This window comes from Astyanax mexicanus, chromosome 8 (genome assembly GCF_023375975.1).
Source record: "Astyanax mexicanus isolate ESR-SI-001 chromosome 8, AstMex3_surface, whole genome shotgun sequence".
In the NCBI taxonomy this organism is placed as follows: Eukaryota; Metazoa; Chordata; class Actinopteri; order Characiformes; family Acestrorhamphidae; genus Astyanax; species Astyanax mexicanus.
Window position 1 is genome coordinate 332,032 of NC_064415.1, and position 21,029 is coordinate 353,060.

At 36.0% G+C, this 21,029-nt stretch overlaps 6 protein-coding genes across 23 annotated transcripts in view; all 6 read right to left on the bottom strand.

The window, feature by feature from the left end:
- The window catches only part of LOC103024826 (zinc finger protein 239), a 74,871-nt gene extending 60,104 nt beyond the window's left edge, over positions 1-14,767 (bottom strand). The window contains exon 1 of one of the 6 annotated variants that reach the window (XM_049482649.1): positions 14,713-14,767. In XM_049482649.1, the coding sequence (XP_049338606.1) occupies positions 14,713-14,767 (55 nt within the window). Of the gene's footprint in view, positions 1-2,637; positions 2,668-14,712 lie in introns of those variants that run through there. The other 5 variants (XM_049482645.1, XM_049482648.1, XM_022665487.2 and 2 more) reach the window with 5 other exon arrangements.
- Positions 369-14,747, bottom strand: LOC107197248 (zinc finger protein 239-like). 2 transcript variants are annotated; one of them, XM_015603569.3, is made up of 2 exons: positions 14,713-14,747; positions 369-1,697 (listed from the first exon to the last, which is right to left on the bottom strand). In XM_015603569.3, the coding sequence occupies exon 2, from the start codon at positions 1,561-1,563 to the stop codon at positions 691-693; it is 873 nt and encodes a 290-aa protein (XP_015459055.3). In that variant the 5' UTR covers positions 1,564-1,697; positions 14,713-14,747; the 3' UTR covers positions 369-690. The 2 variants fall into 2 exon arrangements, with proteins under 2 accessions (XP_015459055.3, XP_049338613.1); XM_049482656.1 differs by lacking the exon at positions 14,713-14,747 and adding an exon at positions 2,638-2,659.
- LOC125780446 (oocyte zinc finger protein XlCOF26-like) lies at positions 3,672-4,810 on the bottom strand. Its single transcript, XM_049482658.1, has one exon. It carries the CDS (start codon positions 4,694-4,696, stop codon positions 3,842-3,844), a length of 855 nt encoding a protein of 284 aa, XP_049338615.1. The 5' UTR covers positions 4,697-4,810; the 3' UTR covers positions 3,672-3,841.
- LOC103023573 (gastrula zinc finger protein XlCGF7.1-like) lies at positions 6,403-10,426 on the bottom strand. The gene is made up of 2 exons (XM_049482635.1): positions 10,154-10,426; positions 6,403-8,782 (listed from the first exon to the last, which is right to left on the bottom strand). The coding sequence occupies exon 2, from the start codon at positions 8,674-8,676 to the stop codon at positions 7,738-7,740; it is 939 nt and encodes a 312-aa protein (XP_049338592.1). The 5' UTR covers positions 8,677-8,782; positions 10,154-10,426; the 3' UTR covers positions 6,403-7,737.
- LOC125780464 (gastrula zinc finger protein XlCGF7.1-like) lies at positions 10,900-14,801 on the bottom strand. The gene is made up of 2 exons (XM_049482634.1): positions 14,713-14,801; positions 10,900-12,368 (listed from the first exon to the last, which is right to left on the bottom strand). Exon 2 carries the CDS (start codon positions 12,242-12,244, stop codon positions 11,294-11,296), a length of 951 nt encoding a protein of 316 aa, XP_049338591.1. The 5' UTR covers positions 12,245-12,368; positions 14,713-14,801; the 3' UTR covers positions 10,900-11,293.
- A 570-nt stretch (positions 14,802-15,371) lies between these two features.
- LOC103040572 (NACHT, LRR and PYD domains-containing protein 12) overlaps positions 15,372-21,029 on the bottom strand; it is a 41,126-nt gene continuing 35,468 nt past the window's right edge. For 5 of the 12 annotated variants that reach the window (XM_049482590.1, XM_049482581.1, XM_049482582.1 and 2 more), the window contains 5 exons: positions 20,059-20,232; positions 19,730-19,903; positions 18,471-18,632; positions 18,024-18,070; positions 15,372-17,434 (listed from right to left, as the gene is read on the bottom strand). In XM_049482590.1, the coding sequence (XP_049338547.1) occupies positions 16,812-17,434; positions 18,024-18,070; positions 18,471-18,632; positions 19,730-19,903; positions 20,059-20,232 (1,180 nt within the window). In that variant the 3' untranslated portion in view covers positions 15,372-16,811. Of the gene's footprint in view, positions 17,435-18,023; positions 18,071-18,470; positions 18,633-19,729; positions 19,904-20,058; positions 20,233-20,513; positions 20,688-20,771; positions 20,946-21,029 lie in introns of all 12 variants that reach the window. The other 7 variants (XM_049482592.1, XM_049482593.1, XM_049482585.1 and 4 more) reach the window with 7 other exon arrangements.

The following is a 21,029-nucleotide window of genomic DNA, read 5'->3' on the forward strand; positions in this document are numbered from 1 at the left end:
TTTAAATTATTATATAACTGTGTATTTGCACTTTCTGTTTGGCTGACATCAGTTATCCTCACATTATGCACATCAACTGGTGTTCACTGTCTATTGTGTTCAACTGCACTACCTCCATTCTCCATCTCCATTACACACACACACACACACGAAGACTGTACATTTACACTGTATATTCTATTTCTTATTTGATTGTATTTATATGTATCTTTATATTTTATCTTTTTTAACTTTGTGTATTGTGTAACCTGCTGCTGGATGCCAAGAATTTCCCCCCGGGGATCAATAAAGTATCTATCTATCTATCTATCTATCTATCTATCTATCTATCTATCTATCTATCTATCTATCTATCTATCTATCTTAGCCTAAGTGACTTAAATCTTATTTGAAAAAAAAATAATTTGGCATGTTTACACAGCCAAAAAAAGCTGATGTAAGCCACATTGAGCAAAAAAGTCATATTTGAGGAATGTGGCTTGTAATGTGAACGCAGCCAAAGTGACTTAAATCTGATAAAAAAAAAAAAAAACACAGATTTGGCACGTTCACACAGCCATGAAAAAATCAGATCTGAGCCACATTGAGCAAAAATCAGATTTGGGCAACGTGGCTTGTAATATGAAAGAAGCCTATAGTCTTGATGCCCAATTTCTTAGACATTAGCAAAAAGTTTATTCTGGTGAGATGCTAGTGTTCTACAACCGGTTTCTTTCTGGTGTGAACGATCTGGTGTTCATAGAGATTACACAGCTGAGTAAAACTCTTCCCACAGTCTGAGCAGTGATACGGTTTCTCTCCAGTGTGAATCCTCTGGTGTTTCTTGAGGGATCCACTCTCTGAAAAGCTCCTCCCACAGTCTGAGCAGTGATACGGTTTCTCTCCGGTGTGAACACGCTGGTGAGTTTGGAGATTACTTTTTACAGTAAAACTCTTTTCACAGTCTGAGCAGTGATACGGTTTCTCTCCAGTGTGAATTCTCTGGTGTGCTTGGAGAGTGAACTGTTGGGTGAAGCTCTTCCCACAGTCTGAACAGTGAAATGGTTTTTCTCCGGTGTGAATTCGCTGGTGTTGTTGGAGGTGAGCCTTTCGAATAAAACTCTTGCCACAGTCTGAACACTGAAACGGTTTCTCTCCGGTGTGAATGCACTGGTGCGTTCTGAGTTTACTAAACACTGTAAAGCTCCACCCACATTCTGAGCACTGATACGGTTTCTCTCCAGTGTGAATGCGTCGGTGAACTTGGAGACTAAACTGTTGGGTAAAACTCTTTCCACAATCTGTACAATAAAACGGTTTTAATCCAGTGTGAACAAGTTGGTGTCTTTGGAGATTATTCAGTCTAGTAAAACTCTTCCCACAGTCTGAACACTGATACGGTTTCTCTCCAGTGTGAATGCGCTGGTGAACTTTGAGATTATTTTCTACAGTAAAACACTTGCCACACTCTAAACACTTGTAAAATTTCCTTTTTTTGGTATTTTTTTGTTTTCGTCTTTTAGATGCAGTCATGTGGAGAGTAGTTGAGGATTTTTCCTGAGTTTTGTAGCTTCTGGTCTTCATATCTCTGAATTTAACCTCCAATTTTAAAAGTAAAGAAAAGAAACATTTCTTTGTAACGTTTCTTTAGCGTAAATTAGAAGTAATTTATATCTCTGTAGAACCGCAGCAGGAAAAGAACAGAGTATTTTTCTCTCCTGTAAGACAAAAAAATCTAGTTAATTTTTTAAACAGTTTACACCATATCGTTGCTAATGAAAAACATGTATCTCCAAAACAGCAACTTCACAGAACAGAGACTAAAACCTTAATTTCAATGGAAGTCAATGTAAAAAGAGTTTATTACTTTTTATTTTTTATATATTTATATATTACTATATATATATATATATATAGTATATATATATTATTATATGTTTTGATTCCTATGTTCTTAGTTCATTATTATTAATCTTATTTATTATTATTTCATTTCTTATCATTTTACTTTTAATATTACCTTTTTATTTATTTTATATTTTATAAATTCTTTACTTTTTATGTGTCAATTAGTTTTTTATGGTCTTTTAGATTTTTCTATTTTACATTTATATTTTATTCATATATGAAATGTTGATTTAAAATTTGTATTTCTTTTATTTTTATGTTACTATTTTATTCCTTATTATTTAATTTTTTTTCATCCCTTTGATGTTGTAAATGTCAATTGATTGATTAATTGATTGATATTCTTTATAGATTAACTACTTCTCATTCCATCAGGTCCGGTCAAAACATGTTTTTTACCTTGAACTTCTATTACTTAATGTACCTCATTATCTGATAAATATAATGTAATGTATTTTGAACACGTGCTACAATCACAGAACTGCTGATAAATCAATCTGATCGGCTGAAGTTATTGATAAGCGGAAGTTATACCCACTAACAAGTTATATTACAGTAATAACTAATCAAATCAACAGATCTGATCAATACTGCAGCTACAGTTACATAAACAGTTAACACAATAATTAAACTACAGTTAACTACATAACTAACTGCTTTATCTCCTCAGATAAACACTGACCACGTCATCTATTTTCTCAGGTCAGTATTCAGTATATAAACAGTATAAATTCTATTATAGATCTTTACCTGCAGCAGATCCTGATTCTCTACAGTAAATCAGAGCTGGTTTATAGAGAGATTATCCACTCCATAGCCCCACTTGTAAAATCACAAAACTACCGCTAACCGCTAGAGGGAGCACGCGAGAGAGTCCACAATCAATGGGGCGAATGGCGGCAAACTAAAAACTGTAATTATTATTATTTTTTAAATTAACTTAACCACGATTTTCCTTACTTCTCAGAAAGAAAAAACGTATGTATTTTACAAAGCAAAATAAAACGTACTTGTATATTTCAGGGTTTCTACAGTAAAAAAAGGATGGAGCATTAGGTTAAAATGATTATAACTGGAGTTTAAAAGTTTTTGGATTTTATTTCTTCGGCACTAAAACATTTAGTGTTTGTTCTCTGTTTCGTGTGAAAAATGACTAAACATTAATAAATTCTGATTTTGCTCAATTGCTCCATATGAACACATTCATTTTGGACTCAATCAAGAGCGACCTCTGGTGGTGAACTACTGCCGCAAGTGGGTCTGAAGTGGGAATTCTCTCTACAAAAGACTCTCTGATAACTGCGGACTAGGAGCTTCTTCTAATCCATTTAGTGGCTTTAAAGAACCGCTGTTACACTGATAGCGCCACCAACAGGACTGCAGGGGAATTGCACTGTACTGAGATTTATTTAAAAACACACCTGTATTCCAGTAAACCCTAGTATTAGCAGTAAAATTTAAAGTAAATGGAACATTTCAATCAATGGGATGATAATCACAAATGACTTTTGATTTTATGCAGAAATATACCACACCACTGTAGATAGAATTAACATATCAGACCATGCTTCCTGCATTTAATAAAATAGGAGTGAAATGAAATAGGAGTAGAAAGTTCAGATAACTGTGTGGTAAAATAAAGTATTTGTATCTCATAACTTTACATCTGGTTATGTCTGTACCGAAAGGGTTTTAATTTTAAACATTGAAGAGTCACAGTGCACTTTTTACAACAGCTGAACAAAATACACTGACTAAGGACTGAACACACACACAATGCTCGGTTCTTGTTTGTAAAGTCTTTGTTTCTTGGCAGATAATCACACTTTGATGAAGACACCTGCCGCTTCAATCAATGTCTGGGTTATTCATATTCAGAAGATGGAAAATGTGTTCTTTTCTGTTACTTTTAAAAAGAATTTACACACAGAAAATCCTGAAAAATCTATATGAATTATCCTGTGGAGTAAAACTTTTCACACGCTAATTCCTTTTCTCTCCGTCTGTGAATTCTCTGGTGTCTCTCCAGGTTACTCTGTACAGTAAAACTCTTCCCGCAGTGTGAACAGGAATACGGTTTCTCTCCGGTATGAATTCGCTGATGCGCTTCAAAACCACCGTGTTGGGTAAAACGTTTCCCACACTCTGTGCAATAAAACGGTTTATCTCCGGTGTGAATTCGCTGGTGTGCGAGGAGACGACCCTGTACACTAAAGCGTTTCCCACAGTCTGCGCAGGGATACGGTTTATCTCCGGTGTGAACGCTCTGGTGAACTCTAAGATCACTCTGTCGATTAAAACTCTTCCCGCAGTCTGAACACTGATGCGGTTTCTCTCCGGTGTGAATAAACTGGTGGTTTTGGAGAACACTCTGTCGACTGAAGCTCTTCCCGCAGTCTGAACAGGAATACGGTTTCTCTCCGGTGTGAATTCTCTGATGCGCTTCAAAACCACTCTGTTGGGTAAACCGCTTCCCACACTCTGAGCACTGATGCGGTTTCTCTCCGGTGTGAACGCGCTGGTGTGCTATTAGAGCTCCCTGTCCGGTAAAGCGTTTCCCACAGTCTACGCAGAGATACGGTTTCTCTCCGGTATGAATTCGCTGGTGAACTCTGAAATTACTCAGTGCAGCAAAACATTTCCCACATTCTGTACAGTGAAAGGGTTTCTCTCCGGTGTGAACGCGCTGGTGGGTTCGGAGATTACTCGGTTTAGTAAAACTCCTCCCACAGTCTGAACATTTAAAAGATCTAATGTTGGCTGTAGTAGAAGAGGATGTTTCCTGAGTTCTGGAATTTATAGAGTCCATATTCCTTGATTTATCTTCTAATTTTAAAAGAGAAAGATTTCTGTTTGGTGGCGTTTCTTCCTGTTTGGGGAATAAACTTTAATAATAAAATTTAAACCCTGTAGGATGTTTCTCCTTCCTGAAAGAAAAAAAGGAAAACATTATTATTATACAAATGTATTCAATGTAAAAAATCTCTTTTAAGTGTATGTATACATTGTGTCTGGGCAACAACAGTTCAACGAATTTAAGGTGGAAATTATAGGAACCAACAGAAAGTCCTGGTGGTTTTATAACAGATGGAAATGCTTTGCAGGTGAAATTCATCTACACCCAGAATATTAATGTTTAATAACACTTGTTAAGGTTTTGCCCAATCTGTCCCGTTTAATCTGGTAACTATATCAGTGTAAAATACACAGAACAGTTCTTCAGAACTCCGACATAGACAATTGCAGCCAGCAGTTTTTTGAGATTACGAATAAAACCACTGCTTGGTGCAACTCAAGCAAAACTGATATATAGTTTATTATTATCACCAGTCATTTATTCAAGTACATATTACTAAACTATCAGTAAAGCTGCACTGAATGCATTTAAAGTGGTTTTGGAATCTCTTCCTTAGAATCAGATAATGAGAAGTTTCTCAAGACTCTTATCTGTATCTTATCCCTAAAAAAAAAACTAATACTGCTATTAAATCCAACTATCTGACTAATCAAATCCACACAGCTTAACTAATACTACAGACTGCTAGCTGTAGATAATCAAATTAAACGGAAAATAAAATAATACAGCTAAAACATTAAACACACAAACAGAACAACTACAACTCTTTATTACACATATTAAATTAATACTACAGTCATTTAATACAAAGAAAAAATGAAACAACCCAGAAACTCAGTTCCTGTCCTCACCGCAGTATAAACAGTATATAAACAGTATATAAACAGAATAAAGTGTATTATAGATATTTACCTTCAGCAGATCCTGATGCTCTATAGAAACACCAGAACTGCTTCTTCTTCTGTGGTTGATTTTTGGCAGTTTGCACTCTTAGTTCATTACCCCCATCTACTGGACTGAGGTGTAAACACAGAGACATAAAAACAAACAAAACTAAAGTCTTAAATACAGATAATTATCTACGTCCAAAGGTTTCAAAAGTATCTCCATGCAACGAATCTGAAGCTTCTTATTCGCCAGTGTCTGATTCGGATTTTTCGGTCCACCTTAAAAAGTCGGAATACCAATGATTCGCCAGTAGAGAGCAGGATTGAGCCGAGCAAAACGAGTTTAGTTTTTAAGGAAAATAAACTGAGAATAAATAGTCTGTTCAGCATATTTCCAGTTAAATGCAGATTAGCAAAGAGTCTTTTGAATTTGACACCAAATAATAAAAATAGAACGATTAGTCTGTGGATTATCTAAAGAATAAGGGATATTACTGTAAATGATTCTCCTTTTAATATTTTTTAAATGCCAAGTTCAGAGGGTCACAATTAAAAAATGGTACAGTCACAGTTCTAGTCCTTTAGGCTATTCATAGTCTAAAAGTTCTATTTTCATAATTTGGTGTCAACTTCAACAGAATATTTGATAATCAGGAGTTAGGGCAACTGGAAATATATATAAAATATATTTGTATCTCATAACTTCACACCTCTGTGCAGAAAGGGATTAAATTTTAAACACTAAAATACAGTGACTAAAGACTGCAAACACACAGGTAATCAAAGTTTAATCACAAAACAACAGATAGGGTCACATGTATCAGAAATACAGGATAGCCATGTTGGAAAATGAGAAAAAGTAATAGTAGAAATAGAAAAGATATCTAATAACATTTCCCAATAGTCATTGGATCAAGACTGGATTGAAAAAAAAAACTCTGCAGAATCTCTATAAATTATCCAACACTGATTTAATTTAAAATCAAACCCAGTATAATTTCACAAATAATGAATAAAAACAAATTAAACACTATTTTAATACGAGTTCACACAAACAACACGCCGTCACAGGATGTAATGAATGAAATTATTATTTTTTTATATGAAAAGTTTATGAAACAGTGTTTTTGTGAGACGCTCTGTCTCTGAATTCTTGTTCATAAATCCTTTGTTTTGTGGGATTCTGAGGTTTAAGACGGAGATGCAGTTTAACCCTCTGATGCATAAGTTATTAAATCCTGAGTCAAGATCATTTTTTAATGTGTCTTTACTCTTCTAAGGGCATGATAAAAACAAATATGAAACTATTTTTCAAAAGTGTGATTTTTTTTCAGGAAGTTACAGACACGCGCTTAAGCACCCAAACATAAAACAGTATAAACTTAATATAGGAATGAATTAATCTGAGTTTTATTATAAATCCATAAGCACATACATTTGATTGTATGCTAGAATATGGTGGTAAGTCTCCATCAAAGTCATTATCTTAGACTTTCCAGACATATATGCAGGGTTGAGTGTAGGTAGGTGCCTTAGGAACATTTCTCTGGGCAGAACTACATATTAACTCTGGTAATATAGACAGTGCTAAGGTCACTTTGTTCCGCCATCTTACCAGTGATTATCAGACGCCTCGGTTTAAAGTGTGCAGAATCTGAAAAAGCCCTATCCCTTCCCCTAACCCACCCCTCCAGACTAACAAGAATCAGGACACCCCAACCCCTTAACATGCCCCAGCAAAACAGAGGGGTAGGGGTAGGGTGGTAGAACCAAGGGCTGAAATGGAATTGGGCCGAAGTACCACCAATTTGGTCAGAGAGACTCTTCATGGAAGACGATCGATCAGCGTCTCTCAATAAATAATCCAACCGTAAATATTCCAGATCTTATTATTTTGTTTATTACTACACCCTAAAACATAATAGTTATAGACTTGAAAACTGAATCCCCAGTGGAGTCTGCCGAAGGGACAACTGAGCGATTGACAGATAATCACCGCTTCAATCAATGCCTGGATTATCCATATTCAGAAGACGAAAAATTCATACTTTCAGATTCTTTTAAAATAGAATTTACACACAGAAAGTCTTGAAAAATCCATATTAATTATCCTGTGCAGTAAAACTCTTCACACGATAATTCCTTTTCTCTCCGTCTGTGAATTCTCTGGTGTCTCTCCAGGTTACTCTGTACAGTAAAACTCTTCCCGCAGTCTGAACAGGAATACGGTTTCTCTCCGGTGTGAATTCTTTGATGCGCTTCAAAACCACCCTGTTGGGTAAAACGTTTCCCACACTCTGAGCAACAAAACGGTTTGTCTCCAGTGTGAACGCGCCGGTGTCTTTCAAGGTTACTATGTACAGTAAATCTCCTCCCGCACTCTGAGCACTGATACGGTTTATCTCCGGTGTGAATTCGCTGGTGTGCGAGGAGACGACCCTGTAGACTAAAGCGTTTCCCACAGTCTGTGCAGGGATACGGTTTATCTCCGGTGTGAACGCGCTGGTGAACTCTGAGATCACTCTGTCGATTAAAACTCTTTCCGCAGTCTGAACACTGATGCGGTTTCTCTCCGGTGTGAATAAACTGGTGGTTTTGGAGAACACTCTGTCGACTGAAGCTCTTCCCGCAGTCTGAACAGGAATACGGTTTCTCTCCGGTGTGAATTCTCTGATGCGCTTCAAAACCACTCTGTTGGGTAAACCGTTTCCCACACTCTGAGCACTGATACGGTTTATCTCCGGTGTGAACGCGCTGGTGTGATATTAGAGCTCCCTGTAGAGTAAAACTCTTCCCACAATCTACACAAAGATATGGTTTCTCTCCGGTATGAATTCGCTGGTGAACTCTGAAATTACTCAGTGCAGCAAAACATTTTCCACATTCTGTACAGTGAAAGGGTTTCTCTCCGGTGTGAACGCGCTGGTGGGTTCGGAGATTATTTGGTGTAGTAAAACTCCTCCCACAGTCTGAACATTTAAAAGATCTAATGTTGGCTGTAGTATAAGAGGATATTTCCTGAGTTCTGGAATTTATAGAGTCCATATTCCTTGATTTATCTTCTAATCTTTAAAAGAGAAAGATTTCTGTTTGGTGGCGTTTCTTCATGTTTGGGGAATCATACTTAAACCCTGTAGGATGTTTTTCTTTCCTGAAAGAGAAAAAGGAAATACCTTTAAATATATGTATACATGATCCTGACATTGTGTCTGGTAAAACACAGTTCAACAAATTTAAGGTAGAAATTACAGGAAACAACAGAAAGTCCTGTTGGTTTTATAACAGATGGAAATGCTTTGCTGGTTACATTGATCTATTGATCGCTGCTGGTGGAGTTCGCTGTAGTCAGAGACAGGCCATTCTACGCGCCCAGAGAGCTAAGCAATGTGTTCATAAAAGCAGTGTATGTAGCACCCAGTGCTAATGCCAATGCTAACGGGCCTCAGAACCACTAGAGCCAAGCTCTCCCGGAGAATCAGAGAGGCAAAACACACCTACGCTAAGAAAATCCACGTCCACTTCCAGGACACTGCTGACACTCGGCGCATGTGGCAGGGCATCCAGACCATCACCAACTACAAGACACCTCCACCTGCTTGTAACAGTGACGCCTCCCTTCCAGATCCACTGAACTCCTTCTACGCAAGGTTTGAAGCACAGAACTACACGACAGCAAGGAAGACTACACCTCCTCCAAACGACCAGGTACTGTGCCTGTCCTCAGCTGATGTGCGGAGAACTCTACTCAGAGTCAACCCACGGAAAGCCCCAGGACCAGACAGCATACCTGGCAGAGTGCTCAGAGGATGTGCAGAACAACTCACGGATGTTCTCACGGACATTTTCAACATCTCTCTGAGTACTGCAATCGTGCCGACGTGCTTCAAGACGACCACCATCGTCCCTATGCCAAAGAAGTCTCGAGTGTCCTGCCTTAATGACTACCGTCCCATTGCACTTACTCCCATCATCATGAAGTGCTTTGAGAAGCTGGTCATGAGGCACATCAAAAACCAGCTCCCCTCCTCACATCAATTAAAAATGATGAGTTTCTTTGATTTTACAAAATTAAAAACCTCTGGAATATAATCAAGAGGAAGATGGATGATCACAAACCATCAAACCACCAAACTGAACTGCTTGAATTTTTACACCAAGAGTAAAGCAGCATAAAGTTATCCAAAAGCAGTGTGTAAGACTGGTGGAGGAGAACATGATGCCAAGATGCATGAAATTAAAACTGTGATTAAAAACCAGGATTATTCCACCAAATATAGATTATTTCTGAACTCTTAAAACTTCATGAATATGAACTTGTTTTCTTTGCATTATTTGAGGTCTGAAAGCTCTGCATCTTTTTTTATTATTTCAGTCATTTCTCATTTTCTGTAAATAAATGCTCTAAATGAGAATATTTTTATTTGGAATTTGGGAGAAATGTTGTCTGTAGTTTATAGAATAAAACAACAATGTTCATTTTACTCAAACATAAACCTACATGTACCCCCCACCCCCCTCTTACCTTTATCAAGCACCCACACTTATCTATCCAGCATCTCAGCGGTATAAACTCAGTACCGGTCCTCAATGTTAGACTACAGTATCAGAGCTATACTCGGTTCGGAGGATCTGTCCGGTTCTGGGGTTCTGAGATCCGGCGGCTCGTTGGATACAGTGTAGCGGAGTTCTGCTCCTACAGACCCCGCCCCTCCTCCGTAACCCGGATATTCATTCTGTGACGTCATCTTACCGACTGTCCAATCATCTCAGGAAATTTTATTTTTATTGAAGCTAAAATAAAACAACCAAATAAATTCTTCTACCATCATTTCATCACATAAAACCACAAAAAACACAGACCCAAACCTCCTAGTAATTATTAAAAAAAAAAATAATAATAATAATAATGTTTCAAAACCTTCCAGGATTTACCATTTTCACTCAAACAGGAGTCACTCACTTAACTGTTTCCAAGTATAGTGTAAGGTGTGTTTCTTTTCTTACGGTTTATAACTTTATTTTAAGGTTAATAATAATAGATTCATTAGATTGAAATAGAGGGTTATTAAAAATATAAAGAATATGTTGATATTGATTTGAATTTACATCACTGTGGGCACAACCAGAGACCACACCAACACAGTTTTTAAATTATTTTTATTTATATATTTATTAAATCGTTTAATACATTTTGTAGAATATGTTTACACATTTCCAACATATACTTAACAGTAGAACAGATATCACACATTATAACAAATAAATAAATAAATAGCATATATATAATCAAGACATTAATTACACTAGGTTTGTTTTTGATTTAAAATATCAAGTCTATGAATTTAAGGTGAAAGTTATAATCAGAATTAACAAGTGCTATCACATTACAGACAACATCAGCTGGATGAAGCTTTACAGTGTTTGGCTTCCAGTCCAATCACACTGGTTATCTTGCTGATAAAGTATAACTAATTTATTTTTACTAGTGAACACAGTGCTATTTTAGGACCTTGATCCTTCAAATTTTCTCCAAAACAAGCAAAAATCTGTTTTGGTGTAATGCTTGTGCTCCTACAATCAGTTTAAATAGGCAAATTACAATCTAAACACATTTTGGTTTGAAGCTATAAATAAAAACACTGTGGATAAAATCTCTTCTACACTAAAGTGTTTTTTCCTCTGTGTGAACGTGAGTCTGGTGTCTCTGGAGATTATTCTGTACAGTAAAACTCTTTCCACAGTCTGAGCACTGATACAGTTTATCTCCAGTATGAATTCTCTGATGTCTTTGTAGATTACTCTGTACAGCGAAGTTCTTCCCGCACTCTGAGCACCGATACGGTTTCTCTCCGGTATGAATTCGCTGGTGTGTTAAGAGACGACCCTTTTGAGCAAAACATTTTCCGCAGTCTGCGCAGTGAAACGGTTTCTCTCCGGTATGAATTCGCTGGTGTGCTTCGAGAATACTCTGTTGAGTAAAACTCTTCCCACAGTCTGAGCAGAAATATGGTTTCTCTCCGGTATGAATTCGCTGATGTGTTTGGAGATCGCTCGGTCTAATAAAACTCTTCCCGCACTCTGAGCAGTAATGTGATTTCTCTCCGGTATGAATTCGCTGATGCGAATCGAGGCTACTCTGCTGAGTAAAGCTCTTTCCACAATCCACACAGTGATACGGTTTCTCTCCAGTGTGAATTCTCTGGTGTACTTGGAGGTGACTTTGTAGACTAAAACTCCTCCCACACTCTGAGCAGTGATACGGTTTCTCTCCGGTATGAATTCGCTGATGTGCTTTAAGATGACTCTGTAGAGTAAAGCGCTTCCCACACTCTGAACACTGATACGGTTTCTCTCCGGTATGAATTCTCTGGTGTTGTTGGAGATGACTCTGTTGATTGAAGCTCTTCTCACACACTGAGCAGTAATACGGTTTCTCTCCGGTATGAATTCTCTGGTGTCTTCGCACAACACTCTTTCGAGAAAAACTCTTTCCACACTCCGAACACCTGAAAGATCTCAGATTATCTGTGATATTCTGTTTATTTCTGATAGATTCTGTCGAGTGATGAGTAGAAGAGAATTCATCCTGATTTCTGGAGCTTATAGACTCCATATTCCTTTATTTATTCTACAGTTTTAACAGTTGTAGTTTGTAAATGTTTCTGGGGAAATAAAAACTGGATCCCTGTAGATCTCTCTGTACCAGCAGCAGGAGATTAGCAGGATGCATTTCCTTTCTGAAAGAGAAAAAAAAAAGTAGTAAAATCCCCTAGTTACTTTTTAATATTTGTACACAACTCTATAAGTTGTCCCACATGCTCCTTTCACATAAAACTTTTTTCCAGATAAAAAAATGCATTTTTTCATTAGAAAACTGTAAATTTGGTTGAATAGAGTTAATGACAGGTTGATGTTCATGGTGCTTCCATAAAAACACACTGCAAAAAAATCCAAGTAAGATTTCTTAAAATAAGCAATTACAAAATCTCAACATGAAGTGAAGTAAGACCTAAATTATTTTTGCCTAAAATTTGGATACAATAATCAGAATAACTTAACTGGCAACTTTCATGCTTAATTTAAGTTCAAATAAGGTAAAGATTTTTAGTAAGACTGAATAGGATCATTATTCCTAAAATAAGCAAAATACCTTTACACTTATGCTTACTAACAAAAATATTTATTTTCTTAAAATTAGAAAGAAATGCTAAGATTTAGTTTGCAGTGCAGGAGGATCAACAGACGTATACTGATGTGCTTTATTCATACAGAGATCTTTCATAATGAAGTGATGAGTGAAAAAGAAAAGGATGGATGAATTAATAAATGGCTGAAGAAATGCATTATTGAGGATGGATGTAGAGGTTGACTGAATGTTCATACACATAAAATGAAATAATCCTCCTTTATCAAAACCATACTAAAGTTCTATCACACCAAATAAATAAAAATTAAACAACACACATTCCTTAATCCACAGAAAACAATGCATCTAAAAAAACCCTCACACAGAAAAATGATTAAAGTAATGTCATTATGTGATGTGTGAGTTTATAAACTCTACTCCAGCTTGTCCTCTTGTCCTAGACCTACATTTTCTCAGGGTCAATTAGTTGTGAGCCACTTTTATTGAATCCAATCTAAAATATAGCTTAAAAAAAAAACAATTTAAACATGAATTTATACACAAAGTGATTTCAAGAGCACAGGGACAAGACAACTACATGTACTACAGTAAAATTACATATCAAACCTGCACAAAATAAATAAAAAAGAGACATAATATAAGGTATTTTACTTGTCTGCATATATCTGTATTCTATGGAAGCCCATTCCCGCCACCTAAAAAATAAAAATACTCCAGCAATTTTTTTTTATTATTATTAAGTAAATTGCTATCTCAATATTTTGAGATACTAAGTCAATATTTTGAGATACTATCTCAATATTTTGAGATACTAAGTCAATATTTTGAGATACTAAGTCAATATTTTGAGATACTATCTCAATATTTTGAGATACTAAGTCAATATTTTGAGATACTAAGTCAATATTTTGAGATACTATCTCAATATTTTGAGATACTAAGTCAATATTTTGAGATACCTTAAATGCTGGCTGAATATACATGCGGCCACCTGTAGATAATGACCTGGGAATTAGGCCAAAAGTGAGAGCAATAACGTTTTAATTCATATTTAATTTTATTTACATTATATTTCACTCAGAGTTAAACTCTGTCCCTCGCATTGTGTTCTCCCCTTTATTCAGAGCGTTTTCACAGCACTTTGCTTACATGCTGTTTTTTACTGTTAAAATGCGACATCTACAGGCGGCCGCATGAATGTTCAGCCAGCATTTAAGGTGGAACGGAAATCTGAATAAGACACTGGCGAATAAGAAGCTAACTTCAGCCTCGTCCAAGATCCGGAGGCTTATTTTGATATTGTGTGATTCCTCTAAAAGTTCCAATATTTCATGATTTGTGAATCCACGTCTGAAGTAGTCCTCAATGATGGTATCCATTTTGCATCTTTGTCTCACCTGCTTCTGTCTCTGTACAGCCTACTAGTATCTCAAAATATTGAGATAGTATCTCAAAATATTGAGATAGTATCTCAAAATATTGACTTAGTATCTCAAAATATTGAGATAGTATCTCAAAATATTGAGATAGTATCTCAAAATATTGACTTAGTATCTCAAAATATTGACTTAGTATCTCAAAATATTGACTTAGTATCTCAAAATATTGAGATAGCAGTTTACTTAATAATAATAAAAAACATTTTGCTGGATTATTTATTTTTTTTAGGTGGCGGGAATGGGCTTCCATAGTATTCATAATACATTAGTAAGAAACTCTGTTCCCCTAATATAAAAGACCAGTACAAAATCTAAAATATATATTAACTATTATTTGTTGAGAATCACTGCTAAACTACCTGCTCCCTGTAAATATCCAACATTATTTTTAATTATTTAATGATGAAGGTAAATATATGTAAGCAAGGCTCGTCTCCTCCTTTAGATTCTCCAGTTCAGTATATTAACAGTATAAATTATATTATATTTATTTACCTGCAGCAGATCCTGATTCTCTACAGAAACACTGCGGATCTTCTTCTGCTCTCATTCAGGAGATTCAGATTTCCTCTGCTCCACAACCAGCGCCCCTCCTGGCCATCAGGAGAACCTGCACTATTCCACATAATCCAGATAATCCAGAGTACTTCTCATGCTCACTGCCTACATGAGAACATCAGATATAGTAAATTATTCTGTAAAATTAATAATAATAATCGATAATAATTACACAGTATGACCAGCTATTACAGGCACTCATGCATTATCTCATTATCACATTTACACTAGGTACTAATTCTACCTAAATTTTACTCCCAGCTCACAATTTATCATTATTTTTTTAGTTTTTAAACATTGTAGTTACACTGTTGCTGTCACTGTTTTAACTGAGGCAATTTTACTTTTAACATTAAACAAACAGCTGTTAGAGCGGACCACTCTCTGCACATCTGAGAACATCTGATATGGTAATTTAGTCTATAAAATTGACAATGTTATTCATAATATTAAGACAGTAAGCAGATAATTTTAATATTAATGTGTTAAACATATATTTTAAATATGAATTTTATTCATGAAATGTATTCAGATGATGGAAATATGTCAGAGCAATACATAAATTATTTTATTACAAAAGAAGAGATTCATCAATATTCAACGTGTCAGTCTTTATTCATGCAGCCAAGCATTTACAGTATAAAGAAGGGATTGAAAACATTAGATAAGCAATTAAAAATAGGAAGAAAAACGACAATAAATGAAAGAAATACACACTTTAAATAAATATGGATTGATTATATAGATTAAGAAAGATGAATAAAATATAAATGTAACAGGAAAATCTCAATAAAATGACCATAAAGCATTTATCAAATTTAAAATATAGAAAAATAATAATAGTAAGAGTAAATTATAAAATTATATGATTAAAAAATAAGAAATGCTAAAATGAATTATTTTATTTAATAAAGTACAGAGATTCGCTCTTCTTGCTCTGAGATCTTCTGGCTTAGCCGTGAGCAGCTCTCTCACCCTGTTTATGAGTTCAATTGAATTGAATAGAATTGAACTGAATTATGAGTTGAGTGGAGGGATGGTAGCTAGAACCCACCTGTTGGGTTGTCCCACCCAGCATGGATGTCGGATGGGATACAAACAGAAGTATCTCATAATATCCCACAGCAAAAGTACCAATTCTTATATACTATTCTTATTTTCTGAGACACTGATTTTTGGGTTTTCATTGGCTGTAAGCTTCATAATCATCAACAATAAAATAAATAAATGCTTAAAATAGATCACTCTGTGTTTAATACATCTATATAATATATGAGCTTCACATTTTTAACTGAATTACTAAAATAAAGTCACTTTTCAATTATATTTATTAGTGCTGCACGATATTGGAAAATTTTTAAATTGCAAATGTTTATTGTTTCAAAAATATATATCGCAATATTAAACAATGCAGGATCCATGACTGAATTATCTGACTCCACCCAACAAAAAGTTATCCACGTTAGCAGGAAGTCGCTAAATAAAATGTTTCATGCAGTTTTGGGGGTTATAATGTTTGAAAACACGTGAAACTTCACATACCTGCTTGATTTAGGCTACCCTTTGATCTGCAATTGGAATTTTGTATTTTTGTGTTTCAAAAGCTGTATAGTGCCACCTATGCTATAATTGAATATTTGATTTGCCTGGAATGCTTGAAACCTCTTTAAAAATGGCAAACTAAATAAGGCCTCGAAACTGTTTAAAAATATTTTGATATTTTTCTCGTGTGTAGCTAGAGGACTCTACAGCGCCCCCTATTTGGTTGGCTCCGGATAGACTCCAGACACAGATGGTATGTCTGCAAATTTATCACCGATCCAGCATTTATGGAGCAGCTGGGACTCAACATACGAGTGTGGAGCTACAGGATCTACAGGCCCAGCTGTAGCAACATCTGTGGGTGCTTCAGGATGCAAACATCTTAAATCTACAGCCTCTGTTAATAAAATAACAATGCTTATCCTTATGCTGTAATATTCTAATCACTTTTCTAATCGCTTTTTGTCAGTGAGTGTACTGTATTTTCTGAATCTTCAGGACTTTAAAGTAGGCGTATTCAGATCACACAGCTGCATAAAACCAAAATACACCCTAAACCCTGCATACAGGGGTTCAGTGAACATGGAATGGAATGTGTATAAGTGGGTGAGTGTTCGTGGGAAAGATTCAGTGGAGCCAAGTTTCTGTAGGTAGACCTGGGTTTTTGTATCAGGTGAGACACTGTAGAAGGACAGAGTTCCAGCTTCATAATCCAGATACACTCCTACTCTGTTAGAGGGCAGACGGGGGGCAGGTATAACAGTCTGCAGGTTGTTGTGTCTGACAAAGAACTTGCCACTAGAGCAGAAAATACTCCAGGACTGATTATTGTATCCAAACAAACAGTCATCACTAAGTCTTTTTTTCCTTCCAATCCCTCTGTAGGACATGGCTATAAGAGCCTCCCCACTATTCCACTCAGCCTCCCAGTAACGGCGACCGGTCTGACCCTCCACACTCAGAACCTGCCGACAGTACTCAAACCTGTCCGGATGATCTGGATCCTCAGGTTCCTCACCGGGCAGTGGATTCCTCAAACGCTTCACTTTTCTGTTCTTCTCTGACAGAGCGAGACCTGTGTGAGCTGTATTTGGGTCCAGAGTGAAGTTAAAGGCATCTGTAGACACATTCACAGAGTTATGGTCAAAAGCTCACATAAATAATATCACCATCTATAAAAAACATTAATTATTAATACATAAAAACATGGTTAGCACCTAACATTTTATATCAGTGACCCCATCAACTCTCATCAACAGATTACACATCTATAACCATTCTGTTTATGTATATATCACATCACACACACAGATGAGGTAGTTTTTCATTATAGACACCTCAGTTGGTCAGATCATTCTATTCTACCCATTTAGTATAATAACCTATTATGTATTAAGTCAAAATAAAATATCATTTAGGCAACTTTAATAGCTTTCCAAAACTCCTTTACTGAACTAATCTCTATAATTCAGAGCTCATGCCTAATTTTTACTGTAAGATAAAGTTTTCTTCTTATTAACTTTTTTAGGAAGGTGATGTTATTTATTATTTTTTAATGAACATATAAAAAACAAGACACAGACAGTTACAGTTTAACACATTCTTTAAGAACCTGAGCCCAATACTGACATGACCTACATGTCCATGTGTAAGCTTCCTATCACTGTTGAATAGAGGTGAGGAGAGTGTAAAGTGCATGTACTTACATTTCTTTAGTCCTGGTTCCCGTCTCACAATTTTCTGATGCTCCACCCTAAAGAAAACACATGTAAAACGTATGTTTGTAAAATGACCTTATCGACAAGACAATTCTAAGCTATTTCATATGTGGGAACTGCCCTTTTCCATACCAGATAGCTAGTTTGAGTTGGCCTAAAATATAAAATATACTTGTCACATATTGCCACTTTTTGCTTAGATTCAGCTAAAACACTTGGTTCTTTATATTTCTAACTTTTTATCATAAGTAATGAGGAATTTGGTAAAACTAATTATGGTTACTGTAACATTTTTCTTAATCCACTTGAATGTAAGCTGAAATATTACATATTCATATCTTGATACCCTCATTAAATTTTATCCACTGAGGTGGAGTATAGAGTAAAATAGTGTCACTGTCCAAATACTTAAAATGTTTGTGTTTAGGTACGTACTGTAGATTCTCCAGTTTATGATGTAGATCTCTCAGTTTTACTCTGGACTCTGGACCCAGGTGGTTATAGGTTAGATCCAGTTGTCTGATGTGAGACAAGTTTGATCTCAGAGCAGAAGCCAGAGAAGAACATCCTTCATCTGTAATCATGCAGCCAGACAATCTGCAGAAAGAAAGATTATGCATGTCCAAAAGCTTTTAATGCTTTAAATTGATTGGTATATTCATTGCAAACAACCTGACCTTTTCCCTATATCCCTGTATACAGGGCCATCTAAAAAAAATAGAATATCTTTGAAAATTTACTTCATTTCAGTAATTCAGTTAAAAATGTGAAACTCATATATTATATAGATGTATTAAACACAAAGTGTTTAAGCGTTTATTTCTTTTATTGTTGATGATTATGGCCTACAGCCAATGAAAACCCAAAAATCAGCATCTCAGAAAATTGGAATATTATATAAGAACAATTGGTACTTTTGACAGTGTGGGCAGTGTGCCAATTCCTGCTGGAAAATGAAATCCGCATCTCCATAAAAGTTAACCATCACTGATTGGTGGAAACTTCACACTAGACCTCAAGCAGTTTGGACTGTGTGTCTCTCCACTCTTCCTCCAGACTCTGCTCCCTTCATTTATGAATGAAATTTAAAATTTACTAATGATCAGTGATGGTTTGGAGAGACATGTCTGTCATCTGCTGGTGTTGATCCACTGTGTTTTATTATCAAGTCTAAAGTCAGTGCAGTTTTGTTTTCCTACAAAATCTTACAGCACTTCATGCTTCCTTCTGCTGACAACTTCCAGCAGGATTTGGCACACTGCCCACACTGCAGAAAGTATCAAATGGTCTTATATAATATTCTAATTTTCTGATACACTGATTTTTGGGTTTCATTGGCTGTAAGCCATAATCATCAATAATAAAATAAATAAACGCCTAAATAGATCACTGTGTGTGTAATACAGCTATATATGAGTTTCGCATTTTTAACTGAATTACTGAAATAAAGTAACTTTTCAAAGATATTCTATTTTTTTGAGATGGCCCTGTAGATACATGTGATATACTTTGTGCTCACCTGTTCATTGTATAGTATCTGTATACACTCTTGCTCAAAGTTGCCCAATAAAATCACATGCACTGTAACTCCTGTACTTGGTGACTTGTCGTCATGTTAAATTAACAGTTTCTTATAAGATTGAAAGTGAAGCTGGAAAAATCCTACCCTTTATCCATTTTAGCAGACTGTTTACCTGAGTATCTCCAGTTTGCATAGTGAACTCATCAATGCATCAGAAAGTGCCTTTATTCCTGAATCCTGAAGGTCATTGTTGCTCAGCTCCAACTCTTTCAGCATGGAGTTTTTTGATTGCAGAGCTGATGCCAGATATTCACAACATTTTTCACCAAGATTACAAAGAGGTAGCCTGCAAAGACAGACATATTTACACTCAAAGGAATACATAGAACAATAATATATCACACTGTTTAAAGAATTAACAAAAACACTGGAGTAGCACATTTTAGTTTATGGTGCTTCTTATATTGTTTGCATTCAGGAATTAAATTCCAAAACGTTCACCTGAGTATCTGCAGTTTACAGTGTGAACTCTTCAGTCCAGCAGAGAGCAGCTCCCCTCCTAAATCCTGCAGGTCATTGTTACTGAGATCCAGCTCTTTCAGGGAGGAGTCTGTAGATTGTAGGGCTGAGCAGAGAGTTTTACAGGAGTCCTTGGTGAGACTACAGGCAACCAGTCTGCAAATGGTAAATGAACACTACATTGTTACCAGGTGTATTGAAAAAAACATAATATAAAAAGTACAACGTACTTCAGTTTAACTAAACACGCATATGTCACCCGTGGTTAAGGTTAGTGAATCTGTACCCACTTCAGCTTTAGCTTTCTGTTCTTAGCTAACAGAGGTGGAACATGCATAGTCCTCTCCATTTGCCTGTTTGTTATAAACTAGCTGTTGCCTCAGAGAGCACAATAAGCTAAATAACGTAATACAGGGAGGATCTGACAGAACACTCACCTGAGAATCTGCAGTTTACAGTGTGAACTCTTCAGTCCAGCAGAGAGAAGCTCCACTGCTGAATCCTGCAGGTTATTGTTACTGAGATCCAGCTCTTTCAGGGAGGAGTTTTCTGATTTTAGAGCTGATCCCAAAAGTTCACAATCATTTGTCTTGAGATTACAGGAAGCCAATCTGCAAAAGTACAATATTCGTTAAGGTTTACAGTTTATTGTGCAATCTTATCCACTTCTTTAACATTTCAGAAATCTTTTTTACCTCATTTTTTCTAGTTTACAGTGTGAACTCTTTAGTCCAACAGAAAGCAGCTCCACTCCTGAATCCTGCAGGTCATTGTAACTTATATCCAGCTCTTTCAGGGGGGAGTTTAGTGATTGTAAAACTGAGGAAAGAGTTTTATAAGACTCCTTGGTGAGAGAGCAACCAACTAATCTGCAAAGGAATTAAATAAGGGACATAAGTCAAAAAACACTTGTTAAATCCAAGAAAAATGAATGTTTTAATGTATATATAAAA

Excerpts from the sequence above, each read along its gene's own strand:
- LOC103023573 (XM_049482635.1), bottom strand. The coding sequence starts at position 8,676 with ATGGACTCTATAAATTCCAGAACTCAGGAAATATCCTCTTATACTACA.
- LOC125780446 (XM_049482658.1), bottom strand. The coding sequence starts at position 4,696 with ATGGACTCTATAAATTCCAGAACTCAGGAAACATCCTCTTCTACTACA.
- LOC107197248 (XM_015603569.3), bottom strand. The coding sequence starts at position 1,563 with ATGAAGACCAGAAGCTACAAAACTCAGGAAAAATCCTCAACTACTCTC.
- LOC125780464 (XM_049482634.1), bottom strand. The coding sequence starts at position 12,244 with ATGGAGTCTATAAGCTCCAGAAATCAGGATGAATTCTCTTCTACTCAT.